The following is a 24,682-nucleotide window of genomic DNA, read 5'->3' as shown; positions in this document are numbered from 1 at the left end:
TTGGCATTTCAGTCGCTGCCTGTGGGCATCTGGGATGCATGGACCAGTTCACACCACCGAGCTGTCTCTCCGACCTCTCTGCATGGGAAACACTAGTCACATTGAAGTTTTGAGGTGTGCTTGGCAACTGTAACAGCTAGAGACGCTGTTTCAACATGCAAGATGAGATTCAGAGAACAAGGAAGTAGCCTCAAAGTGGGAATGGCATGGCATATGGGTGCATGCCAGCTGTTTGCAATCCCTGATCAGCACAATACCTTCCCAGGTGGCCTCACAAGGAAGGTGTCAGACTGGACCTCTTCCGGTACCCTGCACAAGTGTCATTTGGGGTAGAACAATTGCCCCAAGCTACCTTCAAAAGCCTCTCAGAAGGAGGAGTATAACCACTAAAGAGCAACTACATCGGGGTGGGCAAACTTTTTGGCCCGAGGGCCACATGTGGGTATGGAAATTGTATGGCGGGTGATGAATGCTCATGAAATTGGGGTTGGGGTGTGGGAGGGGATGAGGACTCCGGCTGGGGGTGTGGGCTCTGGCGTGGGGTCAGAAATGAGGAATTCAGGGTGCGGGAAGGGGCTCTGGGCTGGGACAGGGGGGTGAGGGCTCTGGGGATGAGGGTTTTGGGATGCAGGAGGGTGCTCCAGGCTGGGACCAAGGGGTTCAGAGGGCAGGAGTGGGATCAGGGCTGGGGCAGGGGGTGGGGGCACAGGAGGTGGTCAGGCTCTGGGTGTTGCTTACCTCAAGCAGCTCCTGGAAGCAATGGCATGTCCCCTCTCTGGCTCCTAAGTGGAGGTGCAGCCAGGTGGCTCTGCATGCTGCCGTCTGCAGGCACCGCCCCTGCAGCACCCATTGGCCACGATTCCCAGTCGGTGGGACTGGCACTTGGGGCGGGGGCAGCGTGCAGAGCCCCTACGCATAGAAGCCAGAGGAGGGGCATGTCACTGTTTCTGGGAGCCATGCAGAACCATGGCATGCATGGAACAGGGCAAGCCCCCACCCCGCTCCCTGGCAGGAACGCGAGGGCCAGATTAAAACATCTGATGGGCCGGATGCGGCCCGCAGGCCATAGTTTGCCATCCCTGAACTACATCCATTCCAGCAAGAGTCTACAGCTGATTAGGGGTTACCACAATACAGATAATAAATGCCCAGTCAGAACGGGACCTCCTATGAATGGGGTTCAAATCCATCCCTGCCCAAAAAGTTTGCAAGGTAAACGTGAGACAAGCTGCAACCAGTGTGACCGAAGGAGCCAAGAGGGAAGAAAGGGTTAGAGTCAGGGAAATCAAATAGCGCGGCTCCATAGGCATCCAGGATTGTGCAGCCTCCCTGGTTGGTGACTTCCTGTAGGGGTCACAGCAAAGGATGGATTTGGAAGATCCTGCCTTTTGATCTACGTGTGGTTTCCACTCACATGGGGCAGCATGGACGCAACCGCAAAAGGAGATGCTAACAGATGGGTGGAGGGTGGCTGCAGCGAGCAGGACCCAGGAGGGGCGAGCTGCTAAGAGACAAGAGTGGATCACAGGGTAGGGTAGAGCTGTGAAAGCTCTCAAAGGGGAGGACAAGCTGCTTGGACCTGATCCGGGGAGCCAGCAGAGGGGTTCAAAGAGAGGAGTGGCAGGATGGGAGCAACGGGCTAGCTGGCTCACCAACCCTTGGTGAACGACATCGAAGGCAGCTGGGAGGAGGATTGAGAACCGGGCAGTGCAGACACTTCCTCTTCATCCATCATGAGATCGACCAGGGCAGCACCTGCACCCTACCTGGGTCTGAAACGTGAGTGACTGGGGGTGAGAAAGTCTGAGGGGGGCCTGGAAATATTGGGGGGCTGATCCAAGTTCCCACCCCTGCATATTTTTCTTAAGGGAGTTGATCTGCAGGCTCAGAAATGGAGGAGCTGGAGCAGCCGCAGTGGCACCCGGGATCAGGGAGCAGATAGGAACTGGGGGGATCAGGAGCAGCTACACCTAGTGAGAGGGTCATGAACTGCCAGCACCCCCTTTCCCCAGCTTGAAGACAGCTCCCTCCCCCAACCCCTCTGAATCTCAGCAGCTCCCCATGCAGAGCACCCGCCCTGCTGTCCCTGACTCCACCCACTCCCCTGCCTTTCCCAAACACCTGCACTGCCCCCCGCTCCTCATGCACAGCACCCCACGCTGACCCCCCCCACTTCCTCTCCCACCGCCCATGCTTAGGGTGCACCTCCCACCCCATGCAAAGCGAGTTTCTGCCCCCTCTGTCCCACCCCAGCCTCCTCAATCCCTCTCTCCGCAGGGTTAATAGCCAAGGTGACTGTGGCTGTCAAGGGATGGGGTCTTGACCAGAGACCTCGCATAGCTTCCTTCCAGACAGCTAGCACTTTGCCCCCTTCCCTCCCCTCAGGAGCAGGAAAGTGTTGGTAATTACTGTGTTGCCCAGCGTACCACACCTCGGAGACAAGCGCTGTAGGCCCTTCAGCAGCTAGGCCTTGTAGGTGCTAGCCCTGGTGGGGGCCTAACAGCCACTCAGACCCACGGCTCAGGAAAAGGGAATGGGCTCAGGGCTGGCAGCAAAGGGTGCAGATACCCGAGGTACAGAGGTTTAAACAGTTACAGTTCCCAGCGAGGGCTAGCGGTTGCTGTTTGGCCCTGGGGCAGTCCAGGCGGGAGTCTGGGTCCTTCAGGGCTCGTGCCTGGCACACCCTCTCCAGCGCAGTCTCTGTTCAAGCCAATAGGAGCTTTCAGGTTTCCAGGCCAGGCTCCGTTAGTGTCTCTCATTGAGCCCTTCTGCACTGGCTCCCCCGTCCAGCTGCGGCTGCTCCCCCATCAACCTGCCCCCAGCTGTAACATCCAACCAGCAGCTTGTTCCACAGGGGGATCTGTCCACAGTTCCTGGAGCTTCTCTGCAGCTCCCTGTGACCGTATGGTTCCCAGTCCCTGGCTCTGACGCTTCCTAAGCTGGAGAAGGGGGATGTGCAGTGAGGAGAGGCCCATAGGAGCGGTAGACCCCTGCTCTGCAGATCCCTCACAGTGGTTAGACCCTCAGGAGTTTCCCTGTGAGGGTGGGTGGAGTGGTGGCACTGCCCTCCCGGCCGTGCCCAGTGGAAGAGCTCTCCCCTTTCAGGATACACAGGGAGGCGAGGGATTCTGCACAGCCCAGGTCGCACCCTCACTACACTGGCATCAGCTGGGCATGCACAGTTCAGCCCCGCTTACTCTCATGCTGAGCTACCCAAAACCACACCCACGATGCACCCCACACGTGCAGCCTGGGACTTCCGTAGGCTCGGAACGTGGCCAAATCCACCAGAAACACCCCAGGGCCCATCTTTTCCCTGCCAATTGCACTTCCTGCCCCCAGCCACTGCAGGGCTGGAGCAGTTAAGAAGATGGCCCCAAGAATTTCCTTCCAACAGGGAAAGGACTTTTTCCCCTACTCAAACAGCTGAACCGCTCTGAATCCCCGAGGGTCAGAGACCAGGCCTGGGAAGTGTCAGCCTGAAAGCAGGTTAGTGGTTGTGGCTGCTGCTGTCACTATGTCACTGGAGTGGAGAGAGGGGAGCAGAGAAATGAATGGAGGGATGCTGGAGGTCAGCATTAAAATGCCATCGACAAGGGGCAAATTTGGCTCCAGTGACACTGGTCCGTGAACATGAAGGGCCTGATCTAGAACGGTATGTAGGTGCCTAGAGATGCAGATAGGCGAACAGCACAATAGGTTCCAATATCCACCTCTAGGCACCTAGGTACCTTTAACCATCCACCCCAAAGAGCCAGCAGTGGCCAAGCAGCTGCTAATCCTGAGCTCTACAGAGCTCATTTAAACAAAGGGTCTCCAAACACTCTCACAAGACACATGTTGTCATTCCCATTGTCCAGGTGCAGCCAATCCTTTGGGAAGTTCCTAGAGAGTGAGAAAGCCATATTAAGTATGTGCCCTATTGTAATACACACAGCACATGTCAATGCAAACAAGAGAATCCATAGCAGAAGAGGGGAAATTCATTTCCTGACTGGGAAATTACTGAACAGGCACAGTCCTGGATTGGAGTTTAGAGCTGGAAAATGTCCCTGGTTTACCTCCATTAGCAATAATCTACTGTGTGCTCCTGGAATTGTCAGAGCTTATTCTTACCAGCCACATTCCCAATGTAAGCACTGACACCGATGGAAAGGATCAGCTCTGGCAAAGCTGTTTCAGTGGAATCATCGGGAATGGCTACAGTAACAAACCAACATTCAAAATGTTTGCCTTACAAGGCACATTCCCGAGGCAGCAATGTGGGGGGGGGGAGGGACCCAGAAACAGTGAGACAGAAATCACACACCAACCCATTGAGGTCATTTAAAGCCTCCAGCAGGGGGATTTAGCCAAGTTCTCCGTGAGGCTTTGTCACAGAAGTGTAGGTACAAACAAACAGGAGCTCAGACAAAGGGAGTCAACACACATTTTATTAGTAAAAAGTTAATCGGCTTAAAGTGTGCGACTAAATAAGCAAAGCTTACATTAAAGTGGCCTGCCAAGAAAGGACTCCATGGAAAGAAAGTTCTAGGAAATACAATATAGTCTCTATGTTCCTTTGTAATCCAGCACTATAAATATTCATGATTCTGGGTTAATGGGGTACCCAGCTCTCTGCCACCACAATAGTTTTTTGTTTATTCTCAGGACCATGAACTTTGGAACCATGAACCTAAATTTGAGGCCTCTGCATTCGTGCATGTTAGCAAACCCAGGAAGGGGGCTGGAGCGGAGACAAAGCAAGGAGCACGTCATGGAAGAGTAACAAAGGTCTGCTTGCAGGTTTTTAAAAAACAGTAATAAGGGCTTTGGGGTACACAGACCTTCCCACATGTCTGCATCACAACTGCCCAGAGCAGCCTGGGAGAGCGCACTGGTTCCACAACTTAGCCACCCCTCTCCTGCACCGCCTCAGAAACCAGGTAGATTCCAGCTTTTCACTCATTCACTGGACAGGGAGCAGAAGAGGCTTTAAGCGAGAAGCAGCCACCTGCATTATATAACAGCACTACAGAGCAGAGAATGGGGCATCCCCCTCACAAGCCTCTGCAAAGTGAAGGTCAGAAACAGCTAAGCATAACCCCTCGGCCTACCACCCAGCCTGCACCACTTGTGCATTGATTAGGCAGAGGCATGATTAGGCAGTGGTCTGAGCACAGGTCTGGTAGGCAGGATTTCCCCTGAGTTCTAACTGTAGTGTTCACCACCATCCTTGCAGAAGTCACATATGTTAAGAGGTGCTGAAACCCTGCAGCCAGCCCTGGCTTCAATGGGGTCTTAGGACATGCTTCCTCAGCACCGCCCAATGCCCCCAGGGGATCAAGAGTCTTGCCATGTTTGACATTGTTCTGTAGCCCCCAGCTCCCAGAGTCAGGTGATTACATGAGAATTTCTGCTTTCGTTTTCTTTAGCAGTATATTGTTGTCCTCACAGCTGGGGGAAGAAAAAGCTGAAAAACATGAATCCTAGAGATTCGGAAATGCAAATAAAAAAAAAATCAACACACTTGTTTTTTAAATTTTGTGATTTGAGACACACTGTTTCCATGGGCCTGGCTCATCACCTTTGAACCCTCAAGGCTTGGATCACAAGCGCTGAATAAATAAGGCCTAGACTATACAAAGAGACCGATACACATAAGTCAGGCTGTGCAGGATAGCATTTCCTCACCTTGACCCACCATGATAACAGGAGTCAAGGTCAATAAAGCACTCAGAAGGCAACAAGCACTGAGATTTGCCTGGAACAGCTTCCCTGATTGCTCTGTGCAAAAGAATAGGCCCTTTCCTCATTCAAATCACCCTTCAAAACTCCCTTCTCGCCCCCAGCTATAAGCTCCAGCCCTCCATTATAACAACTTATTCCTTTGGCTTTCTGATTACTGCCTGCACTCCTGAACTGCCCATCACCACTGCATCTGGGCGCTCAGACAGCCATTTGGCTGGGACAGGAGAGCACAGCTCCCTATTCTGCCCTTCTGGACAGCTCTGTCTCCAAGCAAAGCTTGTCCCTACATGTTCCTTAGGAAGAAGGGAAGCTCACAACAGCCCCTAGCAATGGTCCGATGCCAGCTTAGCCACGCTGCTGGCAGAAGCTCTTTCTAAAACAAAACCCATGGAGTGAGAAAGCTCTGCCCCTGCTCCTGACCCCCAATACATGAGCTCAGCTGGAGCATCCTGGCTGAACCAAGCTGCAGTTTCTGGAGTGCAGACTGAGATGTCTCCCTGAGTTGCCCTCTAGGACACACAGGTCCTCACGGTGGAAACGTGCACTTCCAGCAGGACCAAAACCCCTTGTACACACACTAAGGGCTGAATTTGCTCTCAAATCCGGTGCAATAGCACTGCAGGGGACAGTTATGTTTTCCGCGTGCGGTCAGGTTAATTACTAACTTGGTGCAAAGTAGACATTTTCCCATGATCCCTTTGGGAAATTTGGCCCAAGAGTCTCTCACAAGTGAGTCCCTCTTGTGTAAACCAAATCATAGTCCCCAAGCTCCGACAACATCTCAGGGACAGGCCACTGTCACCCTTAGTCATCAGAACACATCTATGCAAGGAGAAATCAACAGGACAGCCCAGACCAACCAGCTATTTCTATTCTCCTTTGCTGCCTTCTGGCCTCAGTAACCTGCCTGCTCTCCCTCCCTGGCTCCTGCCTACAGCCCAGGAAAGCTCCTAACCCTATCATGCTCTATGACCACCCCACAACCATAGAAACATAGGGCTGAAAGGGACCTTCAAAGATCACCTAGTCCATCCCCCATGCTGAGGCAGTAGCAAGTAAACCTAGACCATCCGTGCAGGTGTTTGTCCAACCTTCTTAAAAAACCTCCACTGATGGGGATTCCACAACCTCCCTTGATCACCTGTTCTAGTGCTGATCTACTCTTAGGAAGGTAGGTTGTGAATTGAAGGCACAATAGTAATTCTGGTTAATTTCCCAGTCTATAGCTATCTACCTGAGGAACAGACATTTGACAACCAGCGGACTCTTCAACCTGGCAGGCAAAGGCTGGAAGTTGAAGGTAGATCATCCCCCATTTCATTTTAGTAATAAATGGGAGAAAAAACCCAAAACTGCGGCATGGGGCTGAGTGAAGGAGGCATGGGCGTGGCTGGGGGTTGGACGTGGGGAACTAATACAGGATAGCTTGTGCAGTGGGGCCAGAGAATGCAAGCAGAGTCCTGCTGACCAGGTGGGGGAAAAAGTCCGCCATGGAGATGAATGCTTTTCGGAAGAGCAAAGAGTGTAAACACAGCAAACGTTTTGCAGCATCAACTGAAGAGGGTGCTACCCGGACACTGCTATAATCATGTCACCGTACAGAATGGAAAAATCTGTGTGCACTGGTCCCAGTGTTAGAACAGGACAGACAGGACTTTAGGAAATTCTGATGCTTAGTCACCAGGAGCCAGCAATACCCCTAGCAAATACTGCAATGTCTCGTCACTTAAATACAGCAAGGAAGGGACTATAGTGCACAAGGCTGCAAAATCAAAATCAATCGTATCTAACCAAGCATGATGGGAATTCACTTCCCCCTATTAAAAGAGGTTACTTACTAGGCTACTGAATCTTTCCTAAGTCATATTTAGATGCCCAGAAAAATGAACCGCAGGCAGCAGGTCGCAGTGGTGGCGTGGGTGGGAAATACTATCCGAAGAGTGCATGCTTTCCAATCACATCAAAGGTTAGACATTACAGGCATTGGCTTCTCACAGCTAACCAATACCATGCGTGCCCTGTCTGAATGGTCAACTGCAGGTCCAAGTGTCACGGAACAAAATCTCCTCCTAACACGAACAATACAGCAATAAAAAGGCCTACCTTCAGTTACACAGACCACCCCAGGGGGGAGCTCACCAGAGATTTGCCTCTGCTCTCCTAGACTGGATAGAGCCGAGGGCAGAAAAATCACAATCATCGACACTGTTTGTATCATGGTAGCGCCTAAGAGCCGCATCACAGGCTGCTCAGTGCTAGACACTGTACCGACAGCTCAAAGGCAGTCCCTGTCCCTGGAGACGAGCTCTGCACTTACGGAAAGATTATTGCAGCGCTGTCATTAGAACTGATCAGTGATGGTCAGTCACGACCTATAAGAAAATAGTGCTTAGCATTCATTTATGAAACTAAACATTTCTTGTTAAAAACTATTTTCTTCCTAGTGGACCTGGCTACAGATATAAAAATATGACCCACTTATTAAAAGAGTGATCTTGGCATTTTGCTTTTGTATTGAAACTACACATTGTATTTTTCTTTTTTCAATAAATAAGGAAGCCCTGTTAAAAGCAAAAATTTACTCATCTGCACCACAAAAACTACTTCAATATTAAAAGCTAAATGAATTTTTAAAATCCAATGTACTTTTCACCACTGATGTATGTTTGCTTCCTTTGCAGATTTCACTCTGCTTGGACAATGGGATTGTCTTCACTGCACTATTTAGCTCAAGTTCGTACGTTCGAGTTCTTGCCCGCTCACATGAGAGCGGCCACACAGAGCAATTGGATGAGCAGCGATTGGATTAGCAGCTGAGCTGGAAATCAAGTTGTTGCACCCACACTGCATTAACTTAGCTGGAGTGTCAGCAGCAACACCTCCCAGACAGGCCATCTGGCTCAAGTTTAAAGCACCACTTAACTTGAGCTAGAGATTTGCATGTGTGGGCAGGAACCGAGTGAGCAGCAAAACCTGAGGTATACCTCAAGCTAACAATGCAGCGAAGACAAGCCCAATGAAACTGGTCAGTTTCACTTTTCTCAAACAAGCCATGTCAGAGTCTGATTTCCCTGCACTAGCAGAAAGCTGTGGTTTTGGGGTTACAAGCACCAAGATAACATTTAAATAAAAAGCATCTGTTTAAAAAAACCCTCTAAATTTGGGGGTTGAACTGCTGCCTGTAAGACACAAAAACCAAGGGAAGAATTACAACTGACTGGAAAACAGAACGTCTACCCAGCGGGAAAGGTTGACAGGTGGAAATTTGGAATGAAAAGTTGAAATGGTCAAGTTTTTCGCAGAATGGGAATTCCAACATATTTTGATTCAGAAACTTTGAAGCATTTTGACAAGGTACAAACATATAAACCTATTAAAATATTATCCTCCGAGTCAAACGAAAACACCGACATTATCAAAATGAAACATGACAAAATGATTTGTTTTGACACTTCTGTCGAATTGTCGAAACAGAGACGCTCCCGCAAAACATTTCAACCAAACCACATCTTCTGACAGCAACTGTTCCAAAATGTTTCAACCAGCTCTAGTTAAGGCCACGTCAACTCCCCGGGGACGACAGTGGCATAGCTACGGTGCCGTAACTATACTGGCATAACCACATAGTATAGACACAGACTACAGTGATGGGAAGGGTATTTCTGTCACTGTATGAACCATCTCCCCGAGCGACAGAAACTAGGTTAATGAGGCTTCCAACGACCTTGCTGTGTCTATGCCGGGGCCTAGGTTGGCATAGCTCTGTCGCTTAGCGGTGTGGGTTTTTCAGATCTCTGAGAAACATCAGCCTATCCAAGCTTAAGAATTTATTTACCCTTAGCACCACCTTTACTTGAGCACCACCACACCGTGGCCTGGTGGGCATGCTTGCATCCGCCCTAGTTACATCCCTCAGTGAGAATGAGGAGCACTGCTTTACAATTAGAAAAGGAGTACTTGTGGCACCTTAGAGACTAACCAATTTATTTGAGCATGAGCTTTCGTGAGCTACAGCTCACTTCATCGATGAAGTGAGCTGTAGCTCACGAAAGCTCATGCTCAAATAAATTGGTTAGTCTCTAAGGTGCCACAAGTACTCCTTTTCTTTTTGCGAATACAGACTAACACGGCTGTTACTCTGAAACCTGCTTTACAATTGCATCTAGCAATCAATACAATAATAGCGCACCGGACAGGTGGATCATAGACTCAAAATTTTAAGGCCAGAAGGGACTATCGTGATCATCTAGTCTGACCTCCTGCACATCGCAGGCCACAGAACCTCACCCACCCACTCCTGTCATGGACCCCTAACCTCTGGCTGAGTTACTAAAGTCCTCAAATCATGACTTAAAGACTTTCAAGTTACAGAGAATCTACTATGTACTCCCAATAGTTTTAGTTGCTTTTAACTTTGCCAAACTTTAACCATTTGGGCTGAAATTTTCCACTCTGGGTGTCTGACTCAGGCTGTTTTCAGTTTGGGGTTTTTGAACATTTAAGATAAAACACTTCGCTGTTTCTGAGATTGAGCTTCAAGAAAAACACGTGGCCCACATTTTAAAAAATTCTTACAGACATTTGGGTGAGAAATCAGTGCCCCCATGGTTTGGAGCAAGGGCTTGGAATTTGTTGGGGGGGGAAATCACCCTGGTGCCAAGAATGTGCCTTTTGCCACCCCTCTGAAAATTTGCCCAAATTACAAATCTTCAAAAAATTAGTTTGCACGCATAGGCCCCAACTCCATGGAGCACCCACAGAAAAAAAAAAGTGGATGCTTAGCACCCACCGGGGGGCCCCCACCAATCAGCTCCTCCCACTTTCCCCCAGTGGGCCCCACCGATCAGCTCCTTCTCCTCCCTCCCAGTGCCTCCCGCCCGCCACGGATCAGCTGTTCAGCACTGGAGGGGAGGGGGTGGAATGAGGTCGGGGTGCACTGCGGGGGAGTTGGAGGAGCTGATTGGTGGGGCCCACCAGTGGGTGCTAGGCTGAACAGGGAAGAAAGAGGCGGAGCAGGGGTGGGGTCTTGGGGGAAGGGGTGGAGTCAGCACCCCCAGGGAAATCAGAGCCTGTGTTTGCACATGCTCAGTAGAGGCTTGTTAGGGTTATTTATCCAAAGATTCTATCTGCCCCGAACATGCTCCAGGAGCCTGGGGCTGAGCAGGACTTCCCCTGCAATTGTTACTCCTAACTGCTGTGGGCTGCTAGTCACCAGAACCAAGAGACAGGAGACTTGCCACTACCCTCAGGGCCTCCCCTGCTGGCACCCAGGCTGAGAGAAGGAAGCTGGCTGACTCATGCAGAAGGGACAAGAACTGGACCTATGGGGAGGGGTGGTGGAGGGTAGTAGATTGGGACACAGAGCCGAGAGGGAAGAAGGCTGGCTCTGTAGGGAGACTGAAAGCTAGCAGGGGCAAAAGGAAGGAGGAAGACTGGGACTAGCATGGAAAATCTGGGGGTGGAGACTGAGAAAAGACAGAACAGGGCAGAAAAATCCAGGCCTGGGGGAGAACCGAGGAAGACATGTAATGGTCACACTAAGATGTGTGAATTCTGTAAAGGTAATTCTGAATTCTTCCCAGTACTGCATTAAAAAAAAAAAATCATATTGGCTGCTGAGAAATCTGAGCTGGTGGGTCACCGGTACATCTTATTCTGATGCAGATTTTGACTGAAATAGGATAAAATAAAACATTCAGCAGTCCTTCTCCTAGCTCTCACGTTTCTTCCAGAGAGTTTTCTCTCCAAACAGTTCATTTCCCACGTTGTCATATATTCTGAATTCAGTAACTTTGACCATTTTCATTTTCCTAGGGGCCAAAGTTTATGAGGATTCAAAACGACTTCTGGGGCAAAGTCTTAATGTGATGTTGAGCCGCTGCACATTCGGGAAGCTGCTGCAGACCTCGGTAATAAAAGGCCATTTATATCGGTTAAACAGGAAGAGGCTGCTTTTAGACCATTAAACAACTCTAGGAGTGCCGAGCTTGCCTATAGTAAACATGCCCAAGTGAAAAACAACAAGTCATCAGGATTTCTAAATCAATAACCAATCAACCTCCCAGTCAGCCGCTCCCTGCAGGGGATCTTTCAGCCTTGCAAACGCTGGAGTGGATTAAAATGCTGAACAAGGTATCCTCTCTTCTGCCAGGGAAGCTAAACATTTCTGTAACCTTAACTCAGTCAGAGGCTCAGATAGAAAAGATGACAAAAGCCAAAAAACCTGGTCAACAGGATCAAGCCAATGGCTCATCAGTATCACGGGGCAGAGAGGGCAGATTTCAGCACTAGCCGAAGGCAGCTTGGCTGCAGACTGACCCCTGCAACCCTCAGGATCCAGGGAAGCAAGAATATTTGGTGTCCCCACAGGGAAAGGATATAGGAACCTACTTACCTGCGGGGAAACCCTGTACTAAGCTGTGCAGGACGACTCCGCATAAGGAATCATACAGCACCCTGAGGAAGAAATCTAACAGACTCTCCAGTGGAGAATGGAATAATGAATCACGGCGCCCTCTTCTGACTAGGTACTCATCTGGGTCCCTGCTTCTCAGGTGGCCAGATCTTCTCCAGCTGGGTCGAGGAGAGGAAAAGGGAGATTAGTAAAGGAGCACATTCATTACAGCAGGTACCCTGCTCCAAAGAGCTAAATGAGACACAGAAAATGAAGCCATGGCATGAAGTAAGTCTACAGTTTGGGTAAGCGAGAACATAGGCATTAATGATGGGGCAAGGGGGAAGACCAGGGCCAGCTGGAAAGGGGGTGGGGGAAGGGCACTTTACAAACACAAATTGGGAGTGTGTTCCAGGCTTAGGGAGCAGCAGGGTAGAAGGCACAAAGCAGAGAAGATAGGAGCAGTAGGTAGGCCAGAGACCTAGGGGCAGTCACGGGGGTGGAGGGAGATGAAAATGAGCATTGAGGTGGACAGACAGGATGTGCCAACTGAAGATGAACCGGGTTGTGATGGGGTGGTAGGCAGAGAGCTGCTGGGAGAGAATGTAGCTAAACAGTAACAGAGAAAGATCACATTGCCAGCGATATGGCGATATTCTGGACAGACCAGTGCAGGGAGAAAGTTACAGGGGCTAAAGCAAGAGACTACCACGGAGAAGGGTTTAGCAGTGGGGAGAGAGGAACAGATGGACAGGTGTGACAGAGGGGACGTGGCCAAAGGGCAGGAAGAATCAAGGACATGGATTATAGGCCTGGGGGAGACAGAGGAGACCTGCCACGGAGAGAGAAAGGGAGAGAGAGGAGGTCAGAAAGAAAGATTTACACACAGGCTGTGGGACAATTGTCGGCACTGTCAACTCTGGCGGTATTTGCAGTTTTTCCTCAGCTGCTGGAGTCAAGCAATCCCAGGAGAATCTCTGCTTCCATTAAAAAAAAAAACACGCTTCCAGACTTCATGGTTAGAGAAAAGGTTGAAACCTGACCTCAGGGCTCCCTAACAGCACAGAAGCCCCAAGGTACAATAGGTAATCCTTGACAAAAATGAATCAATTTTTAAACCACTCCGGGGCGGGGGGAGGGGGAGATAGTCTGCAAGGGAGGGGCTGACTTGTGAATTTGCAACACTGACACCACCAATGAGCTGTGCTGATCCCACATTTAGACATTCAAGCCCACAGCGGGGTGCTCAATTCATAAACCCAAATGCAGACTTGGATGGCTCTTTGTCCCCCTCTAGTGGTTAGGCCAGGTAGAGACATTTCTGAGTCTGCTACCGCCTGCAAGCTAACAACCTGGGTCCCTTCGCCCCGGCAATAGAGGGAGATACTTTTAGATCTAGACACACACACACACCCCCCACGGCCAGTCCACGCAGATTAAGCCTGCATTCTAATTTAAGCATTACATCTGAGTACTCGTGCTTGCGATGCCTGTAGGAACCCTGTGTATAGTGAGATTAACCCTTGCCCATTCTTAAACACATAGCTAAAAGGCTGGTGTGACCTAATTTAATTTCTTTCCTGCTTCCTGGACCCTTGACGCAATTTTATTCTTGTTGCACTTAGATTTTCTTCTAATGAATTTCCTATAGCTCCTATTTCACTTATGATGTAGTCGGGAGCCAATCAAGAGAAAAGCCCTCAGTGTGGTTAATTAACTCACCTTTTAAAAAAAAAATTCATGCTGCAGTTCCTAGGCTCCCAGAACTTACATAGATCATTTCAGCCATCATTGAAAGGCAGCCACTTCTGGGGGTACAATGTGGCAGCTATTTAACAGTGTACAGCAGCACCACACAATAGGTTAGGACAGGAAGTGAAGTCTAAAATAGCCAAATAATTATGTTCCACTCACTGCAGTCTTAACAGTTGAATTTCAACCTGTGGACTGATGACTCTGGGCATTACCCTGTGTGGTGCAGAGTACCCTCAGCTCCAGATTAGCCTCTCGGGGGGCGCATGGCCCAGTGTGTGTCAGATGCTCACCAGCTAAGGATGCCATGGTGGCCACAGAGTGCATCATGCAGAAGCGGAGAGCTCCAGATAGCTTTGAGACATCTGACCTGGACACATGAGGCAGGTTAGCATCATTGCTGCTTCGCAAATAGGGCAGAGGTGGAAAATGAGAGGTCAGCCAATGAGCTGGGAGTAGAAGCCAGGTCTCGGGACTCTCAGTCCTCTTGCCTTCACCAATAGAACAGCCTTGCTTTGTCTCCACCTGCCACCTCCTCCCCCCCCCGACCTTGTCCCTGTCAGTGAAGCATACCTCTATTGCAAGGGGAGACCCTGAGATGCATGCAGGCTGCAGAGCCTAGCACTGATGCAGATGTTGCTGCGAGACGGAAAAAGCCAGTGTTGGGACTGGAAGCTCTCGAGTTGTTAAATGCAACAGACTAACCCCTTACCTGCTGTTTCCCCTGGCAGGTTGCAGGAGGGCCTGGTTGGCTGTCTCCCCAGGGTGGTCTGGGAATGAACTGACTATTCACATTGCTTCACTGACCTGCAGCTGAGAGACAGTCACGGTGAATGAGGACAGGTGGGTAAAGGCTGCTGGAGACAGTGTACACACGCACAGTAGCCATCTCACTGTTTGCAGTTGGAGATGCAATGCAGTGGAGCTGCAGTCGTGGAAAGGGTTTTAAGGCAGTTTTCTCTGTAAGCTCTATTGGACATTCCCCATCTAATGTCTATGGTTTAAAAAAATAATCCTAAACCACCTACTTCTTGCTTGAAATTTAGCATTTGGGATCTTGTGGCATGGAGAACTTTTGTGGGAAAGCTCAAGATCAATTGAGCAAAGGGCTCTAGAGATATGTGCGTGGGGTTTTTCACTTTTTGAAAAGTCTTCTAACTTCTCTGGGAACAGCATGTCAAAACCGACTCAGTCTAAGAGCACCTACCGGTAGCGTGGTTGATTCATTTGTCCTATAGAAGACTTAGTTCACTGGACTGTATCTGGACTTCAGGACTTGGTGTGTGGGCAGGAGAGGAATGATTTAGGGCATAAGGCTTATTAAAAGAGGCTGGGTGGTTAATTTTGGAGTTATTACCATGAATACTTAAACCCTTTGCAAGCTCATTGAGGTCTCTGTGGAGGTTATAAACTTCTTGAGATCTAGTTGAGTGTATAAATCTCATAGGTGTGCAGCCTGGTAACTGTAATTCCAGTTTTGGCTGATTGCTAATTTCACAGGGTTGTTACTGTGTCAAATCCTTCAGTCAAACCGGCCTGGGTGAAGGAATTTAGAACCCACACAATGTTTCTGCAAATCTTCTAATTTCCACAAATTAAACGAGGTGCTTCCCAATCCCACAGGTCTAAATCCCACTGTGAAGACTGCAGTGAGTGGAACAGGCTGTGTGGGGCTGTGACACAGGCTAGCTTCTGACCGTGTTGTACATTCCTTGCCAGGGTGCCAGACCTCCTGTGCTCCATCCACAAGGGGCTAAGTTTGCTGCACTTAGGCCCTGGGCTGTGATTTCGAGTTATCCAGACATCCCACCCCTTTATTTCATGTCATCACCACTTCCAGGGCGTTAGCAAGTCACTGTGGTGTGGGCGCTATTCTGCACATGACTGTCAAAGGGCAGCAGCTTGGTCCAATCAAAACCCATTTCCTCTGGAACAAACAGCACAACTCCTCCATGGAGGCAGAGCCAGGAGCCAGGCAACAGAATCAAATGAAGGGAAACTCACGCCAAACATTGGGACGTTTCCCTCAAGGTGAAATCAGTCAAGATGTGGCACCATCTCTAAGGGGAAGGGGTTTTGCCCCATTACTTGGGGCATTGAAAACGGGACAGAACAAAGTGCTGCAGAAGAGACTGGAGGGAACAATCCTGCTTGGGTCCCACTCAGCTCATGACTCCCTGGGCATCCTTGGGCACCCACTATTCCGTGCCAGGCAACAAGCTGGCTACCTTCCCCCCCACGAGAAGGTTTCTAGGCTGCCTGGCCGCAGGAACAACCTTGAGAATGTGAGCCGAGAGGAACCGTTGCAGCGATGCCTGCCTGAGTCTCCAAGGAGCCTGAAACAAACAGAGGTGTGAACTCTCCCCCTCGCCTCAGTTCAGGCCCTATGGACTGATTCTGTGGCCTCGGAAGCAGACATTTCCCCCAAACGTGTCAGAACGCAGCCTTTTCCTGTGGCACTGGCTATCGTCTTGTCTCCTTGCCCTGCTGGGACTTGTCTGCCGCGGCCTTGCACTCTCCATCTTCCCCCCACAAAGGGCGGGGAGGGTCGGTGGGTCCCAGCGCTAGCTCTCTGCACTGCTCCAGGCAGCTGCGAGCAAGAGCTGGAGTGTAGCTTGCGCCCAGCGGGAGCCATTAGCACAGGCTGGCAAGCTGGGCTGCCTGGAGGGGAGTTCAGCAGCTGAGACCTGGGGAGGGATGAGTGCTGAAGCAAGCGACGAGCTCCAGACTGCTCTGGCACATAGTGGGGGTGGGGGGTGCAGGGAAGGGTTTGGAACTGGGCCATTTCAACAATGCAAGAGCCAGGCCCAACTGTTACATCAATGAATATTTTCTACTATGAGCCGCGGCGCCCTGTGTTTGGGGGTGGAGGGCAGGAGGGAGGGAGAAGGCAGGCTCACCTTTACACAGAGTTTAGTCTCATTGCTCCATGGAGAACAGGGCCTTGCAGACATGTATGCGCCCGCTCCAAGATTCCAGAAGGCTCAGGATTTCCTGGACTGCACTGCTCTCCTCCTCCCTCGCTGGATCCTGGGCCTACACCACCCCACTTACGCCAGCTATCCCCTTAGCCCCACCTGTGCAACTGCTGTCCCAACTCTCTCTCCTCCAACTCCCACCCCCTCCACACCAAAAACCCTGCCCTCCCCAAGGTTTCCAGTGACATCTTCCCGGCACCGTAGCATTCCTATTTTACGGACCAGGGAGATGAGGGGCAGAGAGGCTAAGGGACCGGCTCAAGGTCACTCAGCATCAGACCCAGGAGTTCTGGCGCCCAAGTCCACGCTGTAACAACATGACACACCGCCACGTTGCTATTACTAACAGAGGGAAAGCAAGCGCTTCAATTCCCTCTGAGGACAGAGCCCAAAGAAAGGAAATCAATTACTACTTGCAGGACTCATATTTATGCCCTTTAGCCCATCCCTTTCAGCGTCAGTCTGCACATGCATACAGCACATCCCCTCCCATACACTGGCTACACAAGGATAAAAGCTCGGAGTACGCACAGGCAACTCGTCTTCTGAAGACCGTGTTGGATCACACATCATCAGGCAGGCGCAATTTCCTCTCATTCACCATGGACGAGGCACTGGGACAAAGATACAGCACTCCTCATTCAGCTGACAGTCTGTTGACGCTTACACCAGCCTCCAGTTCCAAGGCAGGGAATGACATGAACCCGGTACGCCTGTGGGGCAAAGTGCATCTGCCACCAGCCAGCGAGATAAGCTGTCCCCTGGGGGCCGGCAGCAAAAAATTGTGTGAGAAACATCACTGTACCTGCCACCAGTTAAAGGAGCGGTAGAAAGCAGGACATGAGATAGATCTGTATGGGCAGAGGGGCATGATGCATCTGCTACATGGCCCTGAATGACAAGGATCCAGATTCAAAGGTAACACACTGGGGCTAGATGAGTCAATGCTTCTCCCCACCTGCAGTCTCTGTTGGTAGGAACAGTCTCCCAGGCCCCCTGCTGGAAGGAAAGATACATGCTTACCACATCAGGTACTGTGCAGTTAGAAGGATATCGATCCTGTAAACACCTGAGTCTCCACCACATACATAGATTTTTTTTTTTTTAGTGACAAGTTGAAATCAAAAGAGGGGACACAATCAAAAATAACTGCACACAGACTTGTGCCAGAATAACTAGAGGTGAATTACAGTCTACTTTGTTATTTTGGTTCCAGTTTGTGTGCAGACAAGTCCTTATGGTTTAAGGCCAAGCATTTCAGAATTGGGTGTCTATTCTGTCTGCAAAATATCCACAATTTCTCCCAAAACTGTTTAAATGGATAACCTCACTATGATCAGTGCCCAGGCTTGGGCAGTTTAACCAAGTCAGTTAGGACAAACACCATTGGTTTAGGCAGATCTCAAGGTTATACCTTTCCCATCCATACCTGCACAGAGTTCTAGCAGGGAACATTTGCTACATTCTCTTTAGAAACCTTAGTGACCCCGTGTAGATCTTGATGAGAACTGTTAAGCACAGCCAATTTTGCAAATTACACTGACAATTCTAACGAAGCAAGGTGATTGTTCAAGACAGCCAGTGGATTCTCTTTCTTGTTAAGACATTACTCTGTTCTCCTGTGCTATAGATAAGTGCTGAAATATTAACTGTAATAGTTCAGAATGCAAGTGCTTATAGTAGCAATAACAGTGGTTATATCTTGGCATTTCAGGCAACCAGATGCTTTGATCCTTGCAACATTAAGTTTGGGGAAGGAATTCCCACCCTTTCCCTAATAGCTTCTCTCCTACCATCAGAGCTGCCCCCTCCCCCAATGTATTTGTCTACAGAGACGCATACATGGCATTCAGCTGGGTATAAGCCCACAACCTTGACTGGTCTAATTAAATAGCATTTCTACTATAGCACTCATCTACAGGTGCCAGAGCACTTAAAAAAAGGTGGGTAAGCCCCATTCACGGTATTTCTATCTTGCATGGGCACAGACCTAAGGGAAAAGACCACTCAACACCAACAGTCTCAAGTCTGGGCATCTACATTTCGGCACCACCTGAAAGTGGCCCAATTTTCTGAAATGCTGAGCACCTGCACCTCCTGCTGAAGGTGAGGGGACTCCCATGGTTTGAAACCCCTGTTTCCAGAGAGGACCCTCAATTGTTAACCTTTACAAAATATTTTGCACTCTCTCAAATCACTTTACAGACAGTTACGAGTCCGGTAGATAAGTACTGCCACCAATTTACAGCTGGAGAAATGGACACGTGGACAAGTCTTGACAATACTCCTCAGTAAAACTAAAAAAGAACCACACTGGAGCCTGCAGCAGCAGCAGCACAGCCCTGGGCATAGGCAGCAGGTGCAGGGAAGGAAGCAGTGAAACTAACAAGAATTATATTGGTTTCACTCTGCTGCTGCTGGGGGAAGCTCTGAGCAGAGAGGCATCACACCTGGGGAAAAGATCGCCCACAGACCACGGCTACTGGAGAGGTGTGACAAGACCTACCCCAACCTGCCCTTCCCATAGAAGCCTGGAGCCTGTGGAGCAGATAGTGAACTGCCCCACCCCAAAGACTAGTGCATGGAGTGTGGGGTGGAGGGGGCAAGAGGAGAGAAAACCCCTGCCCTGTTCCAGCAGTCAAGAGAGGGCACCCACTTCAAAAGTGTCAGACACCTGCTAGTCGAGGGCTGATAGGAAAGATAGTGCTTTCAAACAAGGTTCAGGGTCAGCATCCTGACGGGAATCCAGGCTCACAAAACACTGAAGCATATCAGAAAGCAGAGACACGACGACTTCCGTACCCCAATTCTGAAGTTTACACGGTGCAGCCGGGCCAGCATGCCCAGAAATGATTTTGGCATTGCCTTGACATTGCTCCTTGTCTCTGCGGGAGGTGTACAATAAGGCCAGGCGAGTATATTTTGGTATTTATACACACGTTCTGTTGTTAGAAACGGACAGAAGCAAGCTCAGAAAACATTTCTTCATTACCATTGGATTCCAGAGTGGAATTTCAGACTCAAGAAAGCCCATAATTAATTTAAATTCCATCGCTAAGGCACTTCAGTCAGATCAAATCTCTAACTGCATGGCCTAGTGACCAGAAGAGAATACCACACTTGGCAAAAAACATATCCTTTGAAAGGAATCAGCCCCAACCCATCAACCTGAATTTCCTATTTTGATCACAATTACAAATGAGGCGGGCGAGTTACTCATAAAATCCATCAGCAGAGTTTTTGCAATCAGTGGATGTAACAAATGCACATCAGATAGAGAACATAAGGGCTGTACAACTCCCCAGCAGCATCCGGATGCTTCAGTGCTCCCAGAATACTTGTAGATGCAAACCCAAGTGAGCAGCCTACAGAAAGCAAAGCCCCAGATGTTCAAAATGCCCCAAGATGGAGCGAGAGCTGTCCCGCTCCATCACTTGCTGGCTTACTGGACTCACCCCATCTCCTCTAATTAACGGGGGGAAGAAGGAGTTTGCAGCCCAGGATGGGGGGAGGCGAACATGGGCTGTCTTGGATTTGAGACCTGCAGTAAGCTTCATTCCTGGCTGGTTGCTTCTATTCCCCCACCCCTCCCCCCCGGACACTCAGCTACAAGAGAAACGAGGAACTTTTCATCCAAAGCGGGGTAATCTCGGAGCCGGGAGATGCTGCTTCAATCAGGAAGCAAGATCCCCGCTTTATTCCCTGCCTGGGGCGGTCCCAGTCCCTGCTGTCACTTCCCCAGCTCAGGCTGGGGCGATGCACTGCCCAGAGCCTCGACACGCTTCTCAACCCCCGGCGACACTAACGCGTTCTGCTCGGGGAGCGCAGCCGGAGTTTGGCTCCTTCGCAGCCTCCGGCGCGGTGCAGCTGTTTGCCGCACCTGGAACGGGACAAGCCCCCCGGGGCAGCTGCTAGCTCCAGCCCGGGCCAGGAAGCGCTGGGCAGGGAAGTTCTTGCGAGCGGGGCGGGCAGGCGGATCTGCCCAGCCAGGGGCCAGGTGCCGGCAAACTTGGCCCGGGAGCCCCCGGCTCTCTCACCTACCAGCTTTGCAGGGGTCGCGGTACCCCGGCTGCTGCTCCAGGCTCTCCTCCTCCGCCAGCCCCCAGGAGGCGGGCGCGCCGCGGGCAGCCGGCACCCGCAGAAGTAGCAGCAGCAGCAGCAGCAGGGTCCCGAGAGGGGCAGCCCGGCCCATGGCGGCTGCAGAGCGGAGCCCGGGGAGAGCTTGGGGCGGCTGCAGCGGCCGCCGGGCACTGCACGGAGCTCCCCGCGCCCGCTGCCTCAGCCGGGGGCGATGCTGCTGCGCTTGCAGCTGGGGCAGGGCAGGAGCCGTGCCGGGCTCCCGCCCCCGCCGCGGCCTGGCTGGGCTCGGCCCCCGTCACTCAGGGCAGGGGGAAGCCAATCCGCAAGCACCCGCGCCCCGGCTCCTCCTTCCAGGGGAAGCCCTGCGAGCCCTGGGGGGGGGGGGGGGGGGGGGGGCGGCGGGGCAGAGTTGGGGGGGGGGGGGGGGGCGGCGGGGCAGAGTTGGGGGGGGGCGCTGCGGGCTCAAGGCTCCTTCGCCTCCTCCGAGCTGCTGCTGGTGCGAAGCAGAAAGGGGCAAAGAGCCGGGCCCACGAGCGCACCTGGGCTCCCCCAGCCCCACCTGCGCGCCTGCCCCCCGGGGCCAGACCGGGAGCCCAGACCTGCCCGCAGCGCTGGGGGAGATCCCTGGCTTCCCCATCGCCCGGAGCAGACCTAGCCCGCAGCGCTGCAGCAGCCGCTACCCTGTTCTCCCAGCCCTACCGACCGTCTACCCCGAGAGAAGCTGCTTCCCTACAGAAATGCCTCCCTGTGCCTCTGAGCACACACTCCTAGCTGTCACCTACCAGCCCACACTGGAACTCATACAGTATCAAACTACAAGCCATACTTCATAGGGTCCCCCCCCCACAAACATTTTTCTTGAACCCCCTCTTCTGGCCTTCAAACAACCTCTCCCACCCCCCGCCTTTCCAAGCTCATCATCAGAAGCAAACTCCCTGCAGATCAGGACACACCCTCCCCCCCCACACTCACACAAAACCACCCCCTACAACACACCCTCAAGATCCCTGGGTCCTTCACATGCTTATCACAAGATGTGGTCTGCCTCATCCAGTGCGCTAGATGCCCCAACAGCTGCTAAGCTGGGTGAAACCAGACAGTCACTACACTCCAATGAACTCACACAGGAAAATGATAAAAGACAAACACCACATCACCTGTGGGTGAGCCCTTCTCACAAAGAAGGGATCACTATATATCTGACCTCTCAGTCCTCATCCTCAATGGGAACCTGCACAATACTTTCAAAAGACAAGCTTGAGAGCTTCAGTTCATAACCTTGCTACATACTAAAAATCATGGACTGAACAGACACACTCGATGTATGGCTTATTACAACAATCGGTAACTCACTAACAACCTCTGCCCCCAACTCACTATGACTGGAGCAATCTTAATGGTCCATTTCACCTCCAATGGTCCATTGAATGATGTGTTTACTACTACTTCTAAGCAATCATTGCCACCTTGTGTTTAGCTGTGACACTCTGAGTACCTTCCCCAGACCTGAAGAGCTCTGTGTGAGCTCAAAAGCTTCTGTCTCACCAACAGAAGTTGGTCCAATAAAAGACATTACCTCACCTCCTTGTCCCCTACCACTTACAGAGAGGGAAACTGAGATTAAGTGTTATGTCCTTGGTCACACAGCAAGCAAAGGACAACACTCCAGTCTTCCCAGTGCCTACTTCTCTGCACCAGCCACTGGAGTCTCACCCAGCAGCCCATCAGTTGCTCCAGCCCAGGACTCTCAAGCTTTGCCCAGAACAGGTTCAGTAGTTACCCCAGTACCCCTTTAAAACTATTCAAACCAGCCTCAGAAAGACAACTGAGAACAAGTAGCCAGCACTCAGACGCGGCTTATGGAAGTGGGCTTGTGATCCAGTGCAGTGAGCCAGCCTATGAGCCTCCTAGCCCTGAGGGCCAGCAAGGACTCCCACAGGATCTTCGCCAGCCTCTGGTCAGCCAAGCAGCCATCCTACAGATGGACTAGTCACCTCTGCAGCCAGCCATATGCACAAAGAGCCCCTCCCTTCCTAATCCATCTAGGCTCTCCTCTGGCGTCAGTATTAGCACTATGTGCCTTTGCCCACAGCTGGACTTGCCTCTTGCAGTCAAGTCCCATCCTTTGTGCCTGGTACCTTTAACTGTAGAAGAGGCACTGACTTTCTGCAGCAACCCGGAAGCAGTTTAAGTGAACAGCAGAATCTGGTTTTGAGAACTACAGCTAAGCACTAGCTGTAGAGCATTTTTGCAAATATCTAGTATAACTAACCTCGTTATCCCTAGCCTGATTCTTGCTTGCATATTTAGACCTGCCTCTGGAAATTTCCAATACATGCATCAGACGAAGTGGGTATTCACCCACGAAAGCTTATGCCTCAATACATCTGTTAGTCTATAAGGTGCCACAGGACACTCTGCCACTTTTACCGATCCAGACTAACACAGCTACCCCTCAGATAGTATATACTCATTACCTTCTGACAGGAATAGGAATACATTGTTTGATACAGCTGTTAGTAAAGTGCAGGGATCCAGTTAAGCATTATTTTACATTACAATTCTAAAACCCATAGCTTTCCTTCCTTTGGAAAGAGAACTGAACTTGTAAAACCATTAGCAAAAGAATGAAACATCAAAAAAGTCCATCCCCTCTCTCTCCTCCATCAACTCAAACAAGGTTACTGCAGTTTGGCCATTTTAAACTACAACAGGTAGGCTATTTTACAGAAACTTGTGTACTGAAATGGTTTAAATAGAGCTGAGCCTGGAAAAACAGGAAGGCTGGCTGTAGGTGGGACATGAGCAAAAAGTGATATGCGCCACAGTGCTGAATCTAATCACAGTTGTGAAGGGCTACAGGGAACAGAGTTTGTGCATTGGGTCTTGTCTACACTAGAAATGCAGGCACCTAGTGTAGATGAAGTGTGCACAAACAGGAGTTTTTCAGACAGCGTAGTAACACCATCTTCCTAAGCGACATTAACTACATCGACAGAAGCACTGTCTGCACAGATGCGCCTACACCAGGGTTTTGCCAACATAGCTACGTCAGTGAGTGTTTTTACACCAGACTGGCTGCCATAGTGATACCAACAAAACTTTTTAGCGTAGACCTGGCCTGAGACACCATAAAACATTTTTAAAAGTAATAGTGCCTACAATAATGCACCGTCCTGCACTGCAGCACTGAGTTTGTTTCCTGGTTTGTGACCATACGGAAGTTGCTGCCCTTCTGTTTATTTTAAATCCTTGCTGGAGGGATGTAACATAAGAACAGCCACCTTTCCAAGCATGAGGGGTCTGGTGGCCAACTCACAAGGATCCATTCTCTCCTTAGTCTTATTCAATATCTGCATGCAGCCTAGGTGATATGGTCAGTCAGCATGGACTAAAGTGGTAGCTATCACCCTTTATAAAGATGCCAGCACCACCAATCTGGTCCAGAGCTTGAAGATCAGCTCACAGAGAACAGGAATTGGCTGATGCTGACCTGGAAAAAGACAGGTTATGCTGGTAGGTACAGGATAGTATTTTAAAGAATGTGCAGCCATGATGCAAGGTTTTTTCAGTTGAAGACAAACACCCATGATCTGTCAATCCATTCCATAGCTTCAGAGTGCTCCTGAATTCTTCACTGATGCTAACTAAGCTCTGAAATAGCAGTTTCCAGGAGTGGCACACTCTACCATCTTGTAGCCACCTAGATGACTTCATCCCATCCTGGACAGCAAACAGCAACCTAGCA

At 50.5% G+C, this 24,682-nt stretch overlaps 1 protein-coding gene across 3 annotated transcripts in view; it reads right to left on the bottom strand.

Moving 5' to 3' along the window:
* TLL2 (tolloid like 2) overlaps nucleotides 1–21,242 on the bottom strand; it is a 180,354-nt gene extending 159,112 nt beyond the window's left edge. The window contains exon 1 of one of the 3 annotated variants that reach the window (XM_078853778.1): nucleotides 20,896–21,242. In XM_078853778.1, coding sequence (XP_078709904.1) covers nucleotides 20,896–21,046 — 151 coding nt within the window. In that variant the 5' untranslated portion in view covers nucleotides 21,047–21,242. The remainder of the gene's footprint in view (nucleotides 1–20,895) is intronic. The other 2 variants (XM_073352984.2, XM_073352982.2) reach the window with 2 other exon arrangements.
* Nucleotides 21,243–24,682: the final 3,440 nt, after the last annotated feature.

The sequence above is a fragment of the Lepidochelys kempii genome, chromosome 7 (genome assembly GCF_965140285.1).
Source record: "Lepidochelys kempii isolate rLepKem1 chromosome 7, rLepKem1.hap1, whole genome shotgun sequence".
Classification (NCBI taxonomy): Eukaryota; Metazoa; Chordata; order Testudines; family Cheloniidae; genus Lepidochelys; species Lepidochelys kempii.
Note: the sequence above shows the minus strand (reverse complement) of the source record. Positions and strands in the feature narration are given on the sequence as shown.